The sequence below is a fragment of the Taudactylus pleione genome, unplaced genomic scaffold (assembly GCF_031769625.1).
Source record: "Taudactylus pleione unplaced genomic scaffold, aTauple2 ptg000487l, whole genome shotgun sequence".
Classification (NCBI taxonomy): Eukaryota; Metazoa; Chordata; class Amphibia; order Anura; family Myobatrachidae; genus Taudactylus; species Taudactylus pleione.
This window is the reverse complement of record NW_028284889.1, coordinates 785,254-802,811: the sequence shown is the minus strand read 5'-3', so window position 1 is coordinate 802,811 and position 17,558 is coordinate 785,254. Positions and strand designations below refer to the sequence as shown.

Below are 17,558 nucleotides of genomic sequence, written 5' to 3'. Positions count from 1 at the left end.
AGCGTTGGCTATAGTAACTTTTCCTAGCTGTTCAAGCTTCCAGGACAATTAAGTATAGCACATATGGCTCCTAAGTGGATTACTTGTGGCTGGCTTCGAAATCTACATAGTGAGGAGGAGTCTGAGTCTCCCTCCTAGATATCAATGAAACACTGACCACACTCTCCTGTCTTCACAGTCAGCACTATTGGCACATAGTTACAATCTGGTAATGGTGGAAATGTAGGGGTGACAACTGGGTACAAGTTGTAATATCCCTTAATGAGTGTGGTATAAAAGTACGACAATAAAATGGTTGACACCAAATGATCGGAAAGGACATAGGTTGACAGGGTTAAAAGGTCGACAGGTTCACATGGTCAACACATTTTCTTTTTAAATTTAACTCTAATCCTAACCCTCCCCCTAGTGCCTAACCCTGGTACCTAACCCAAACCCTCTACCTAGTGCCTAAATCTAACCCTAGCCTAACCCTAACCCTTGTGTCTAAAAGCGACCTTTTTTGTCTAAATTTTTTTTTGTGTCAGCCATTTCAACCTGCCTATCTTTTAACCATGCTGACATCTTGCCCCTGTCTACCTAATGAATGTCGACCATTTGGTATCGACCTACTGACTGTCTATCTTTTTATTGTCAATCTACTATCCAGATCCCCCTTTAATTGCAGGAGTTGACTAAATGTGTACAACCCTTTTAATGTGATAAAAAAATCTTCTTGTACAAACAAGACAAAATAATTAGCAATGGCATGGCGTATGTAGTTAAGGAAACTCACTGAAGTCTCTTGTATTTTGGCATTGTAGTGCACTCTTACAAAGGGGTCTGAGGCTCCATTCCGATCTTTACGCGCTAAGTCCCTGAAAGGCAAAATTCAAAATCATAGTTAAATGCAATTTGTAACTTCTAAATTTTACATTTTGAAAAAACATCTGGAGATAACTGTGCTGTATGCCTAATTTATGTTGTGTGGGAATTGGATTTGCAGCAGAATAGTTATGCCATTCATACATCTCATTACCATGTTAGTGGAAGATGAATCAACTGATATAGAATTTATGAAAATTATATCTTGTCAATACCATTGCAATCTGATTTCTGTACTATTTCTCATGTGTTACTGCAGGCTGCCAGAGCTGTAGAATAATGAATTATGTTGAACTCAGGGATGAAAACTTAGGCAACCATTCAATTTCATGCATAATGCTCAAGGACTCCAATGGAGCCACAACTATAATAACAAAAAATCGGAAATATAAATAACAAAAAATAAAAAAAATCCATAAAATCAAAAAACTTTCTGTATTCCATCCAATGATCTCAGTGGTGGTATTCTTTTTTTTCCCCACTCAGAGAAGTCCTCAACCTCACATTTCTGACAAAGTCTGGAGACTCCTCCCCAGACTAGCCAGTTTGGGGCCTGTCTTAGCAGCTGCGAATTCACATAGAACGCAGCTGCAAATATATGTTAATAGTTCCAAAGCTTACCCAAGCATAGGGACGCCCACCGCTGCCTACTCATCTGTGTCCAATGTTGTGTACAAACGTAAATATCGGTAATATCGAAGCACATCAACCAGCCTTGCAGCCCTTGCGGCAGAGAGCTTTCATACTGTGTAGGAGAACGCAATAGCTAATTTATGCACACCCATTAACAGCATTTTTCTAACTCCCCCCCCCCCACCCTGTTACCTCTCCCAAACGCTGACTACCTGTCACTCGCTTTGCGAATGGGTTATCTGTAATTGCGCGGTGCGACTTTGATGCATTCGCATTAGGAAAAAAAATCTGCTCAATCTGCATAAAAATTGCCATAGCGTACATCTCTGAATCAGGCCTTTTGTGAGGGAAATTAGCTCAGGCAACAGGCAGCAATAAATGAATTAAGCTAATGCTATCAGAGAAACTGTGAGTATTCTGACTGCCTGTTTGGATGGGTATATCTGCCAAATAATCATGAACTTGCAAAAAAAAGCCATTTACTCAATTATTGGGGCTAAATTCACCAAAGGGCAGTTTTGTAAAACCGCCAGTTTTAGGTGATTTCTGGTTAGTTTGCAAATCGTCAGATTAAATCGGTAAAAAAGCGCCATTTTGAAATCCATCAAATTACATATTGTTACCGTCATTTTTAGCATGATAGGAATGCAAAGCATGACATTTCTGAAAATGCGTACATCACTGGATAGTGAATCTAGTGAATAGGAGGGCAAAATTGATGGCTGATGGCTTTCCAGCTCATAGTGATAATCAGATCGTGCTGGCTGTCACTGGGGTTGGTTATAGTAGTTCTTTGCTATTATACATATATAAAAGCTTCTCCTCTGACCAATTACATCTCATAGCCACTTATTTCATCACTAGAATGTAATGAATAGTGCCTGGTCACACCATGTTTAATTTAAAGGAACATTAATTATTTTTACATACATAAAGTGAGGGGATGTACTGTATATATGTGTAACTGGCTTTTATACTTTATTTTGATGACAACCAAAAAATTACAAATAATCAATGCACATTTTTTAATAGACAAGTGACAACAATAGGTTGTTTATGGGAAGAAACACTGTTTATTCCTCAATAAAGTTCCCCAATGAGCTCTATTGAACCCTGGTCAGAGTTGGACTGGCACCCAGGGGTACAGGGGAAATATACTATGCGCTCCATTGCCTGAGGGCCCATCCCCTTCTATAATGTCAGGTTCCAGACTGAGCACTGGAATTATACATTGTTACTCTATTAGAGGTCCTGTTACCTAGTGGAGCAAGGAAAAAAAATGAACATGGGCACTTGGTTTTTTTCTATAGAAACTACACCAAGATTTGCCCTCCTGCCAATCAAAATTAGTGGTTGGGTTAACAGATCTAAAGTTTTATTATGTGAAAATATAATTTAAAATATAGTATATTGCAAACTATGACTGTAGTTGTAAAAAAGCAAAAATGAACCAACACCACTGGCGTCACAAGGGGGGTGTGGGCCGTACCGGGTTACACCATGCTATTTTGGTGTCACCCCTCAGATGGTGTCACTGAGCAGCCACTGAGAGGCAGGGAAGAGGCTGTTGGCTGTCCAGCAGCTACTACTGCGCTGAGCCGGGCTTACTCAGCGGAGCAGTACAGCAGCTGCTGGGCAGCCCCTAGCCTCTCCCCTAGCCATTGAGTGCTGCCCAGAGTGTCAAACATGAGTGGGTGTGGCTTTGCGGGATGAAGTCATGCCCCCTTCTGCCCGCACGCCTCGGCGAGCGAGAACATGGATCCTGGACCGACCATCGCACCGGGTGCAATTCATGTAAGTGACGCCACTGACCAACACTTAAGTCATCCCAGTGGTGATAACTTAGATAATTTAACCTTTTTCTTACAATCAGGCGCGCCGGGGCCAGGTGAAGGAGGCGTGGCCTAATCACGGGAGGCGTGGCCATGGATCCTTAGGGGGAAAAAAAAAGATTTTTGCAGCGCTGGGGAGGGGGGCATTGTGAGCCCCTCAGCCCGGCGCATAGCCAGTGAGGGGCGCAATCAGTGTAATCACTCCCCCCACAGGCATAGGAAACTGCTGAGGCTACTACTTAGCAGGAAGCCCGGGCCCGGGTAATTAGTACCTGCTCCCCCCCTCGCTCGGTGCCCCTGCTTACAATGGTATGTATTTGGCCTTTCCTAGACCAAATGCAGCTCTCATTGAATTTTAGACACTGGCAGGTGTGTCCGGTGGTGCCCTATCATTTATATAGAGCATTAATATGGTATACGAGGATTACATGATTATTATACATATGTTACATTATACTGCATTCCCAAGACAAATGTGTATTCACTACAGTGAATAATCTGTTACTCAAGGTTATACTGCATGAGCGATCAGTATTTACTATAAATATTTATAATTGAGATCAGACCATGCACTGTAGTAGTTGTCTGCATGTCCTCTCTAATGCTTGGCCAAGCATCTATGGTGGTTGGCCACACCCCCTGTAGTGTCTGGCCACACCCCTTAATTCATGTCCCAGTCTGACATTCATTGGTGGAACTAGCTGCGATGCAACTGGTGCATTGCACTGGGGCCCGCAGCAATAAAGGGACTGCAGCTGGCGGCATTATCTGCATGCCAGCCCGGTACAATAATGAGTCAGACTGACTCATTATAGTACACCAGCGGCCACCTTGGCGTGGGCAATACCGTAGAGGGGGAAGGAAGTGGTCTGGCCAAAGGCCCCTCCCATCTCACGTCTGGCATCTCCTCTCTGAAGTGGTCCTCGTCTCCTGCTTTTGCTGCCAGGAATCTGATGTTCCCGGCATGTAAGCCAGGATGACTGGCCTGTGGAGAGGAGCCAGCCAGCCCAGCCCAGCCAACGCTGCCTGCTCCTGCACCGTGGTAAATGTTATATTTATATTTTGTGTGTGTGTATGTGCATACGGTGGCGTGCCCAAACCATATTGTTGCACCAAGGCCAACCACTCGCTGGTTCTGCCGCTGCCGTGGTCTATAATGCATGGGGAATAAATAACATAATTTTGGCCAATAATTGTTCTGTGCTTAAAAATACAAATTAAAAATAGTCACAGCATAATGAAATGGAAAGCCCAGGTCATTAACATTAAAAAATGTAATAGCTTTTACGTATATAAACATCCATGTAATTCACTTGGGAATTAAATTAAATTAAATGTCTGACCAGGCTTGTCTGCGTTATATTCACCGACATTTAGTCTAAAATAACCTCCCTGCTGTGATGGTCCGATGAACTGAATACTCCCTTGAGGGTGCTCCAGTAAATAATGTATTCTTATTTCAAGGTAACAAAAGAAAACACAACTAATTAAATATTCCCATTTTAAGAGAAACATCTTCAGCAAAAATAAGCTGGGAATTCAATTTTCTTAGTGGTTTTATAACTTAATTATTAAGGTTTAATATATACAGTCAAAACCCAATGTTACATTTTTCAAAATGCCATAAAAATTGGTATAAAATCTGTTAAAGTTTAAAATGAAGGACAAACTTCTCAAACATCAAGAACAATAAGAGGGCAATTCAGTTAGCAGCTGTGAGGTTCTGCCATTCCGACTATGAGCCGTATTCAATATGAGCCGAGCTGCGATACTTTTTCGCGTCCCGTACTTTCCGCCTACTCCGCCTGTTTGGCAGGCGGAAAAGTATCGCGCGCGTGCCTGCGTATCCACGTATTCAATATGAAAGTACGCGAAAACAGCACCTGGCGAAACTGAAATAGGTGGAACGTGCTGTCAGATTTGGGGAAATCAGTCTAACACCCCCCAAAAGATGCTCTGACATGGGGATTCACTATGATACCCCCAGATTTGGTTTGCTGAAGGTATTTGGGGTTTTTAAACGGGCTGAAAAGCTGCTAAATAGCATTTTTCTATACGTGGTGCACAATAGTATTCAGGAGTATCTTTTTCTGAAAATAACTTATCCCAGCAAATTTGGGGTACTTGAAAATGGGGGTCTACATATTTAAAAGCTGCTAAAGTGTAGTTGTAAAAATTGTGAAAAATCCACCTGCCGCAAGCACCTGCAATAAAAAAAAACACTTGGGGCATACTTGGAGACCCCCCCCCAGAGTCAAGTTTGCTAGTTAACTTTGTACCCCAACTTTTTTTTTTCACCCCCTTTTTCAAAGTAATTTTTTTGCGGGCCCTTAAGTGTTATTTTTACATTTTTTGACACAGTTTACCTTTGGGGGACTGTCTGAAGGCTGCATGGGGGTTGCCGCAACGTTGCACCCCAAAACCCCAATTCTGCACTTTTTCCGCCTGCTGTTCATAGGCAAAACTTTTTCGCCTGGTTCATTGCATTGACTTTCCGCCTAGGCGGAGTCCTTCAGATTGCATACGGGGTAAAACCAAAACAGGTGAAAACGACGTCATCCGTGAAAAAGTTTCGCTAAAAACACGCAAAAACGGCTTTTCGCTCCAAATTGAATACGGGCCTATGATGGAGATTTATCGAAGCTTAAGCTGGGTACACATTAGACGACCTGTGTACCCAGCTGACTGCAGATGCGATGGAGAACATATTGTGCGTTCCTGTGACACTGCACAATATGTCGTTCACCAGCCGCATCCACAAGCATGGGGTCATTCATCAAATTGACAGATTGAGCAGCATGTATGCTCGAGTTGTCAATGCAACGAAGTAGCCCACAGGAGCGCACATGGTCCGACATAGTGCGCGCACACTTGCTGATGTGGACAATATGTTGGCCCAATCCGCCGGCTCGGGCGACATATCATCTAATGTGTACCTACCTATAGAGAGAAGTAAAGTGGAGTGAGATAAAGTACCAACCAATCAGCTCCTAACTGTCACTTTACAGACTGTGTTTGAAAACTGACCGTTAGGAGTTGATTGGTTGGTACATTGGGGTCTATGTACTAAGCCTTGGATGGAGATAAAGTCACATGACAGTTAGGAGCTGATCAGCTGGTACTTTATCTCAGTTCACTTTATCTCCATCCAAGGCTTAGTAAATAGACCCCAGAATCTCTCTCCACTTTATCTCTCTTCAAGCTTTTTCCCAGGCACTTCATAGAGTTGTGCAGAAAAAAGTGCGATGTTGGGGTACTGTAATTATTAGTGATTGTGCAGCCGTGCATTGCCAAGAATTGAATTGCATACTAAGATTACAAAAAAAAATCGCAAGGGAATTTACATTTGACAATGTTGTATTAATTTGATCTGTTCTCCAGCAATGAATGTCTACAGAGGTAGATTTTCCCACACAGTCATGTGTAGTAAATGAAAATGAGTTACTGCCCTAATCACTGTGCCATCATACACTTAATAACAGATAATGGGGTCTATTTACTAAGCAGTGTTATGAGACAGAGTGAAAAGTGATAAGGTGCCAGCCAATCAGCTCCTAACTGCCATCTCACAGGCTGTGTTTGAAAAAAGACAGTTGGGAGCTGATTGGCTGGCACCTTATCACTTTCCACTCTGTCTCCTAACACTGCTTAGTAAATAGACCCCTATATATATATATATATATATATATATATATATATATATATACAGTCAGGTGCATAAATATTGGCACATTGACAGCATTTTCATATTTTGGCCTCTATTCACCACCACAATGGCTTTGAAATGAAACAAACAAGATGTGCTTTAACTGCAGACTTTCAGATTTAATTTGAGGGTAATTAGATCCAAATCAGGTGAACGGTGTAGGAATTACAACAGTTTCTATATGTGCCTCCCACTTTTTAAGGGGCCAAAAGTAATGGGACAAACTAAACAATCCTAAATCTAACTTTCACTTTTTAATACTTTGTTGCAAATCCTTTGCAGGCAATTACAGCCTGAAGTCTGGAATGCATAGACATCACCAGACGCTGGGTTTCATCCCTGGTGATGCTCTGCCAGGCCTCTACTGCAAATGTCTTCAGTTCCTGCTTGTTCTTGGGGCATTTTCCCTTCAGTTTTGTCGTCATCAAGTGAAATGCATGCTCAATCGGATTCAGGTCAGAGGATTGACTTGGCCATTGCATAACATTCCACTTTTTAGCCTTAAAAAACTCTTTGGTTGCTTTTGCAGTATGCTTTGGGTCATTGTCCATCTGCACTGTGAAGTGCCGTCCAATGAGTTCTGAAGCATTTGACTGAATATGAGCATATAATATTACCCAAAACACTTCAGAATTCATTCTGCTGCTTTTGTCAGCAGTCACATCATCAATAAATACAAGGGAACCAGTTCCATTGGCAGCCATACATGCCCACGCCATGACACTACCACCACCATGCTTCACTGATGAGGTGGTATGTTTTGGATCATGAGCAGTTCCTTTCCTTCTCCATACTCTTCTCTTCCCGTCACTCTGGTACAAGTTGATCTTTGTCTCATCTGTCCATAGGATGTTGTTCCAGAACTGTAATGGCTTTTTTAGATGTTGTTTGGCAAACTCTAATCTGGTCTTCCTGTTTTTGAGGCTCTCCAATGGTTTACATCTTGTGGTGAACTCTTGTGAAGTCTTCTCTTGATTGTTGACTTTGACACATATACACCTACCTCCTGGAGAGTGTTCTTGATTTGGCCAACTGTTGTGAAGGGGTTTTTCTTCACCAGGGAAATGATTCTTCTGCCATCCACCACAGTTGTTTTCCGTGGTCTTCTGGGTCTTTTGGTGTTGCTGAGCTCTCCGGTGCGTTCTTTCTTTTTAAGAATGTTCCAAACAGTTGATTTGGCCACACCTAATGTTTTTGCTATCTCTCTGATGGGTTTGTTTTGATTTTTCAGCCTAATGATGGCTTGCTTCACTGATAGTGACAGCTCTTTGGATCTCATATTGAGAGTCGACAGCAATTGATTCCAAATGCAAATGTCACACCTAGAATCAACTCCAGACCTTTTACCTGCTTAATTGATAATGAAATAACGAGGGAATAGCCCACACCTGTCCATGAAATAGCTTTTGAGTTGATAGTCCCATTACTTTTGGCCCCTTAAAAAGTGGGAGGCACATATAGAAACCGTTGTAATTCCTACACTGTTCACCTGATTTGGATGTAATTACCCTCAAATTACATCTGAAAGTCTGCAGTTAAAGCACATCTTGTTTGTTTCATTTCAAAGCCATTGTGGTGGTGAATAGAGGCCAAAATATGAAAATTCTGTCAATGTCCCAATATTTATGCACCTGACTGTATGTATATATATATGTATATATATATATATATATATATATATAAAACACTCCCCTCTTAAGAAAATTAAACAGCCAGGGGGCTCAGCCTCTGCGTGCAAGCAGCTATATATATATATATAGTTTATATATATAATTACAGTGATAGTAGAGAATCTTGTGCTGTAAAATGCAGCAAATATGTGAAAATGATTTACAGAAATGCATTAGGAAAGAGAGGGACCAAGTGAAAAAAAAAATTCAGGGATCTGTAATATGGTAAAATGTAAAACAGGGGTGTCACTGTCATACAGAAGGGGTACAGAACTAAATGGATAAATACATTCAGTGCAGAAAGATGAAATGTGTCAGAAGCACTGCATAATAAACTATACATACAGTATGGGTCCCAGCAGTTTCTCAATGCAATAAGAACACTTACTAAACATGACAATTTGCTAGATATGACTCACTTTCTGTAAGTGCTATTTACTACTTTGATGGAGTCTGGCTAAAATGGCAGCACATAGTAATTTCAAAGCAAATTACTTTAATATTCTCTGCTGATAATGTGCATTGAAATTACCAGTGTACACGTTCTGTTAGTGACATATACAATATCTGTAATAAGTTGAATCATACAAATGTGTTATCCCTTGGAGATATTATTTCAGTTAATTAATTATCCTTTGAACATTTTTAGAATATGTCAGTATAAATTCTGTTTTGATGGAGCACACATGATATATATCATATATAGACAATAATGTACAATATGTACCTATATGTTATTATGTAAATTATTTTGTTATCACAGAGAGAAATAAAGTAATTTTTTTATATGTTTTCTTCATACCAAAATTGGATGAAAACTCAGAATCCCTGGAGGAATGTCTGGTAAGTAACCTGGCTAGTCTAAGCTTAGTAAGTAGTAAGATTAAGGAGCAAAACATGCAGTAAGTAAGCACCAGAAACACTTATTGCAGAGGTGGGGAACTTTTTTTCTGCCGAGGGCCATTTTGATATATATAACATTATTTGTGGGCCTGGGCAGGCCATGCCCCCTCCGTGTGATGTCACACGGGGACGTGGCCACAATCGCCAGTGATTACAGCAATGCCTGGAGCATCGTGAGGATGCTTCGGGGGAGCTGTAAGGGCAACGGTGTGACCGTCTGATGCATCCTAAGGACGCTCCAGGCGGCACTGCTGCATAGATTCTGGCTGCAGTGTGCCATTATATGCACCCTTCTAGCCAGATTAGGCTAGCAGGAAAGAGCTCAGAGAGCCAGGCCAAATGATTCTGGGGGCCTTATATGGCCCCTGGGCCTGAGGTTCCCCATCCCTGACTTATTGAATGATGACAGGATTAGTGGAGAACTGGTCACTGCAACCAATGCTTCTCCCAGGATAACATATTGGACAAGTTTGCATGTTTGAACTACCTAAATTGAAAGGCTTCATCTACAACCTTCTACAGGTCGAAATATTCAAAATGCTTGGTAACAAAGGTATTTTGGATATCGGATATTTCCGTATTGCATTTATGTTTCATAATCACCTTATACACACAGCCTCCAGTTAATTTTATACAATATTTTTAATAATTTTGTGCATCAAACAAAGTTTGTGTACATACATGAAATTCATTTATGTTTCATATGCACCTTATACACCCAGCCTGAAGGTTATTTTATACAATTTTCAATAATTATGTGCCTTAAACAAAGTTTATGTACATATAACCATCAGAAAGCAAAGGTGTCAGTATCTCAGTCATGCTCAAAACATTCCATATTTCGGAATATTTGGATATGAGAGACTCAACCTGTATTTACGTTCCAACGTCTTCAAGCTGTTAGTTGGGATGTAGAATGTACATACGTGAGATATGTGAAAACTCCCAAGTTTTTAATTTTGGTCATTGCAGCGCTTGCGCAAACAGACCAGGAAGAGCGTCCAGACACAGTATTGGAAATGTAAGTCCTCATACCGCCATCCTCAGATGGTGTTATGTATTACTTGACAAGTGATGACAGCTGGGTAAGTTACCTGAATGCTTTGGTGGCTATAGCTGGCTATGACAGCGTGGTTATTGTACAATCATTTATAGACATAGAGAAAGAAGGAAAGGTAGAGTATTTTCATATGGTGCACTCTTAATCACTCAGATGTTCCACAAAATGTCATAATAATTCAATAACTATTAAAATATTAAATCTTTATTTGTATCATATTAAACCATATTTATAAGGGACACCAATACGGCGAAATATAAAAACAGTAGAAATATTCCTACACAGGAATATAGACAGTACTGTGAATGATATCAAAGAATTATGTGAATTAAAAAAGTTATCCAGTAACCACTGTTGTTAATTATTTTTATCATATATTATTAATAAATTGTAATATGACTAGATCTCTCAGTTTTTATCTCTATTTATAAAAGACCTTATATTGTTTGATCAAAACACTCTCTAAAGTGTCAATTAAATATACACATCATATTTATGATAACTGTTTCTAATAAGGTCTATCCTTCCCTGCTAGTTAGTGTCTGTAGTATCGTGCTTGATTGTGCTTCCACATATACTGTATCCCACCTGTGTCTCAAATGAATTACAATTGTAACAGGGGGAAAATTACAGATTGGTTATATAATATTATTGCAACATTAGTTGCCCTACAGTACATCCAGACACTCCTGCTGAAAAGGATCTGTCAGTATTGTCTGCCAGACATTTATATATATTTCACAACCAATTCTCCGCTTTTATAATACAGCGAGGGGAGAGGAAAAGATAAAGTGAAGTTCAATTCGGCTTCACATTATATGTGCTATGAATCACGTATCTGTTTTTAGTATATTCAGTCAATCGTGTTCATGTTATTTCACAGAGTGCATTTAATCATCCGTCTATAAAATATAGCAGGGAGAACATGAGAGATATACTCGTTTAACCTCTGAACTGCGCGTGTAGTTGGTAATGCAATCAATCAAGTCAGTGTCGTTTTATATTGTGCATATATTCCTCCATCTATCTAATAAAGCGGGGAAAATAGAAAATGGATACAGAGTTAAAGCTACGGTCAGCACTGCCAGTAGTTGCATACCCTCAGATTAGGAGCATATGGGGAAGACAAGGATAGTTGTTACAGAGGTAAATTGCTACAATTAATCTAAACCTAAGCTCACGTCAGGCCGCGGCTCGTGCCATTGGGAATAAGTACCTAAACAAACTCGTTTTTCTTGTTCCAAAGTAATATTTTTCACCTAGATTTGGGGTCAAATGTAATAGGGTGAGATTTTAGGAAATGTGAGAGTTTAGCAGTAACCTCTGACACTTTTTAAATTCGGCCAATGTAATAGAGAACGAGAACATGCAAACTCACATGTTTTTATACTCCGAAAACTCTCCACGATTTAAACTCTCGTCCAGATGTTTTCCATTTTGAAGATAAAACTCGGCCAATGTGAGAGGTTACTGCTAATCGCTCACATTTTCTAAACTCTCACTCTATGACATTTGGCCCCTGAAGTCGTATCTTGGCTGGACTGTTAACGGTAAGGATTAATCATTAATTTTGTTAGAATCACAGACCATTAGTGTATTTATTATCATTGTTATACTCATGAATTGAAGCACAGAACTATGGCCATCTTGGTTAGATGACGTCACTTGGGCAAGTTGTTACACAATATCAGAGGCAAGTTGTTACTCACTGACACTCCCATTAAAGACCAAAAAAAGAGGCAAAACTACAGAAGGTTAAGAAATCTTTACTCTCGGAATAAAGGCAAAAATAATAAGACTACAGATGACATCAAAATCAAAAAAAAAAAATGAACCAAAATATTGTTGAGTTCTGAAGACGAGTGTTTCTGTATAATGCGTGCTAAGAGTTACAATCCGTCGACAACCTTGCCAGGAGTGGGCCCAGTGTATTACATGCAAAGGGTGGGCTCATAGTGCTTGTTCAAGAGGTGATGCAGTAGCATTTACTTGCACTAATTGCGAATCAGAAATCGTCAGTGAAGACAATCAGTGATGTCTGTCAATGTCATCAGGCTATATATACCAAACATATGCCAAATGTGATTTTGTGATAAACATACAAAGTTTTCTAATGAACGCTTTATATTAAGATTTTGTATAATTATTTTATCGGTAACAATTTGCCCCAACCCCGTAACAATTTACCCCCGTCGGAGGCACTTTGTTAGGATTATTTTTGTTCTTAAAAACATGTTTTTAATTGTTAATAATAATTATTGGTTATAACTTTCACCCAATATAAATAGAAGAAAAAATATAGTTTTTTTTGTAAATTATTGTGTTTGGTTGTGATGAAAGATTTTTGAGATATTTGAATTTCTATATTTTTGTAGCAACTAGCCCCGTCTTCCCCTATACAGAGTGAGAGCGAAAACACGCAAAATATGTCTGCAAAACCAACTTCAGTTCAACTCTGCATTGGCACCAGGGTGTAAGGGAGTAACAGACCTTCAATCATTAGCTCCAGCAGCAAATAGCTTGGGGCCCTAGGGCAGTTGAGCAGTTTATCACTGAAGATAACTATGTTTCTGTTAGGGGTTTTGAAAAAGTCACTACTATTTTTTTTCTCCATCTTTTTCCTGACCATCATCCCATTTTACAATTTGCTAAATTCACTTCAATATTTGTAGGTCAGTTCCAACAGTTTGCAACAATGACTAGTAATATAAAACATTTATTTTCCAGTACTTGAAAAAAATAGTACTGTACTACTATTAAAAGGAAAGAAAGGCTAAAACCATATATTTTTAAGCTCTCATAACAAATTGTATATACTTCTCTTACCTTGCCTCAAACACGGTGCAGCGTAATTTACGAGACAAATCAGTGGTAAATATTTCAATCTTGAGATGAATTTCCCCTTGTACTTCTTCATCAGGGTCTATTTCTGTTAGATTTAACCACCCATTATATCCTACAAAAAATAAAAAATTATTCTTTAAAGTTTAAAAATTTCCAAAAATATTGTATTTCTTGACTGCTTCTATTTGATGTAAGAGCTCTCAATGGGCCTCATTCAAAGAGCAAACCAGTTTTCTACATGAGGGAAAAATGCTGACTGATTTTGCATGTACTGTAGCACACAAATGCTGGGCAGTTATATATTTACACTGACAGTGGGGTATATATTTACTAAAGGTCGATTTTGTTTTTTTGGTGTATTTGTAGTCGATTTTTAATCGATTTTCAATCACTATGATCTGTGTATGCTTTAGGGTTAAAAGAATCCCCCCAAATTTAGGTTTCCATGGCAGCGGCCACTGATTGGCTGAGAGTGCCCTCTGCCATGGAAACCGTTGATGCTCACAGCCATAAAAATCGACCTTTAGTAACATAACCCTAAGAGTTGAGCTAGGACACACACCCTCCCAACTCTAAATAGGTCTGCAAATTTGAAAATAGTCTCGCCTGCAGTGCATCATGGTTTTTACAAGGTGTAAAACTGCATATTCTAGCTGGATTTACTTCTAATTCTAAATAAGGATCAATATTTATACTGTGCATTTCCTCATGTGAATGCCTGATTACCTATTATTTACATAAGCATCTTACTTTCACTGTACCATGATCTTTCAATCACAGAAAAGGAGTTGGTTACAAAAGAACAAGCACGGCTACAGAGCTAGTTCTGTTCAAGTAGAGCACACTTGACATTTCTACAATAAACTGTGTTTGATGTAAAGGTGGGCACATGAATACACTTGAATATAATATCAGCTAGAATCATAAAATAGATGTGGAATACGTAACCAAGCAAAGCACGCAGAAGGCTTGGTTGTACAGATCTAGTCAATAGAGAAATACAATTATTTGCTATGGAAGTCAATTAATGCATAAAAGTATTTTGATTTTGCAGAACAATCTGTCCCATTTTTAATGGTTTCTATATTAATAGCCATCGCCCTTATCAGATTAGCCTGGAAAAATTTACCAATGTCATAGGAACATGAATTGTTATCGCAACCCAGGTTGCAATATAAAAACAATACAGAGTGCAAAATACAATTAAATACAAGAAAAATGATACATTGACAACAACACGTCATTTTCTTTACAGTATTGGCCAAATGTAACACAATTGCGTAGAAAAATTTTGGGTAAATAACTGAAATGGAGGAGCAGTTAGTAATAATAATAAAAAAATAATAATATTGCTTACACAGCACCAACATATGTAGAACTCTGAGTATTTGGGCACAATAAGATGCAACTATTGTGCTATTAATTAAAATGAAACAGACACTACACATTTGCAAATACAGGTTAAAATTGCTCCTGTTTCAATAAAATTGCTGAATGTGGCCTTTGCTACAAATCCCTCTAAACTAAAGCCTAATACTGATGTCAGTAAGATGCTTTCCATCCAACTTGGATATAGCTGTGCAATTGTTTGCATTGAGTATTATGTGCTCCAGGCAGCAGGTGTAGTGAATTCAGAAGCGTTTTCTCTGCAGTTCATATTATTGAATGTTAGATATTCTCTTCACTAACACCCAGGAGCACCGTTGGTTGGGACGGGAGAGATGTCATTTCATTTTGGCTCCCCTAAATCGCTGAATGCCGCCCCTCAGGGGCAGCTGTGGTAACCCGCCACACCACCTACCTGATAATGATGATCAGTAAGCCTGAGGGGTCTTTGTTTTTCCTGATGTGGCCTCTGTCTGCGGACATCACTGCTGTCTCCCAGTCTCCTCACTCACAGACACAACACTAACACAGCGCTACCGTGCAGCTCTGGGAACACATGCAGCCAAAAGTGCGTTCCTGTACAGACAATTAATCCAATTATCACTGGGAGAGGAAGAGTACGGTTACGTGCATGCTGCCAGGAGCTGTAGTTTGGCGTGGGCTTATTGCCACACAGAGTACTGAACCTCGCTCTAGTACTACAGAGACCATCATGCAACGCGAGACCCTATTCGCACCTAACAGGATGGAGCCCAGTGTATGCACCCTGCTATGCCCTGTATTATGCACACACCATTGTAAATATTCTGTAGGTATAAACAGGGCCGGATTAAGTCTTGTGGGGGCCCTAAATTGAGGGGCCCCCCCACCACCACAGGGAGCCTAACTCTACCTCTGCCCCCCTGATTACATACCTTCTGGCTCTGTGATGTGAATGAAGCAGCACAGTCAGTGCTGCTGCATAGAGTGCAGAGCGGCTCCTGAAGCCCGACATCAGTGATCAGCGTCACAGACATGATGTGTCACGTGATATTGATGAGGGGACTGGGTAGCCGCTCTGCACTCTATGCGGCAGCGCTGACTGTGCTGCTTAATTTAGAACATGGAAACGTGGCAACTCAGCCCCGATCTGGGAACAGGTGCCACTGGACACCTGCTCTCGGCAGGGTCACGCCGACCCTGTGTGAGCAGGGGCAAATAGAGGATTTTCTGGGTTGGAGTGTTTATATATATATATATATATATATATATATATACAGTATATATATATACGTGTGTGTTACACGCACACATATAATATATATATGTAGCAAATGTATATATATTATATATAACATACACACTAAAACACACATATACAGTATACACACACTAACACATATATACTCATTAACACACATATATACACACTGGTAGCAAACATATATATTATATATAACATACTAACACATATACAGTATACACACACATAAACACATACTAAGACTGTAACACATATACATATTATTATAATTTCTTTATATGGCGCCACAAGTCTTCCGCAGCGCCTTACAAAGTACATAAACAACTTGTAGACAAGCAACTTACAGAACAATACAATACAGGACCAGGACATGGATAATATATATTGCTACATTAGCGACCATAACACCCAGATAACGGCAACAGAGCATAAGCAACCAAGTGTTAGGTGCCCTAGTGGTGAGTAAGAAGTAGATGACCCTTAAGTAGGGAGAAGCACAAGAGGGTAGGGGGCCCTGCTCGTAAGAGCTTACATTCTAAAAGGGAGACAGTATACACATAGACAGTATACACACACTAACACATATATACACAATAACACATATATACACACTAACACATACACAGTATACACACACTAACACATACTGTATATACAATAACCAGTGGCAGACTGGATAATGAAGGGCCCACAGGGGAATGCAAAAATAGAGGTCCACAAAGGGGTGTGGCCAGTCAATGGAGGGGGTGTATCTATCTATATATATAACTCCGTCCTTGGTCTATAACTCCCAATAACAATGTTTAACTGCTGCCAGTGCCCTCACAAAAAGAATGTACAATGCAAAGGTATAGCATCTTAGAATGAAAACTCAGAGATAGGCTAGTACAGATAGGTAGTGGGGAGTATGCAGGAGTCAGGAGGGTAGTGGAGATAGATAGTGGTGAGTACGAATGGGTCAGGGGTAGTGCAGATAGGTAGTGTTGAGTATGGATGGGTCAGGGGTAGTGCAGATAGGTAGTGGTGAGTATGGATGGGTCAGGGGTAGTGCAGATAGGTAGTGGTGAGTATGGATGGGTCAGGGGTAGTGCAGATAGGTAGTGGTGAGTATGGATGGGTCAGGGAGGTAGTGGTGAGCCACCCAGTAACCTTTGCAATGCTGGTCAGTTGTGGGTAAATGATACCACTACACATGTACTAACATTATGCCACACTGTAGTGCATCTACATTATACCACACTATAATGCCTCCCACATTATGCCACACTAGTGCACCACACATTATACCTCACTGTAGTGCCCACACATTATGCCACAGTGTAGTGCATCTACATTATTCCACACTATAGTGCCCCCACGTTATGTCACACTGTAATGCCCACCACATTATGCCACCTGTAGTGCCCACACGTTATGC

At 40.0% G+C, this 17,558-nt stretch overlaps 1 protein-coding gene across 3 annotated transcripts in view; it reads right to left on the bottom strand.

Annotated features, from left to right (window-relative positions):
• LOC148502647 (ras GTPase-activating protein 4-like) overlaps positions 1-17,558 on the bottom strand; it is a 203,912-nt gene that overhangs the window by 87,364 nt on the left and 98,990 nt on the right. For all 3 annotated transcript variants that reach the window (XM_088449512.1, XM_088449513.1, XM_088449514.1), the window contains 2 exons: positions 13,495-13,624; positions 776-857 (listed from right to left, as the gene is read on the bottom strand). In XM_088449512.1, the coding sequence (XP_088305638.1) occupies positions 776-857; positions 13,495-13,624 (212 nt within the window). The remainder of the gene's footprint in view (positions 1-775; positions 858-13,494; positions 13,625-17,558) is intronic.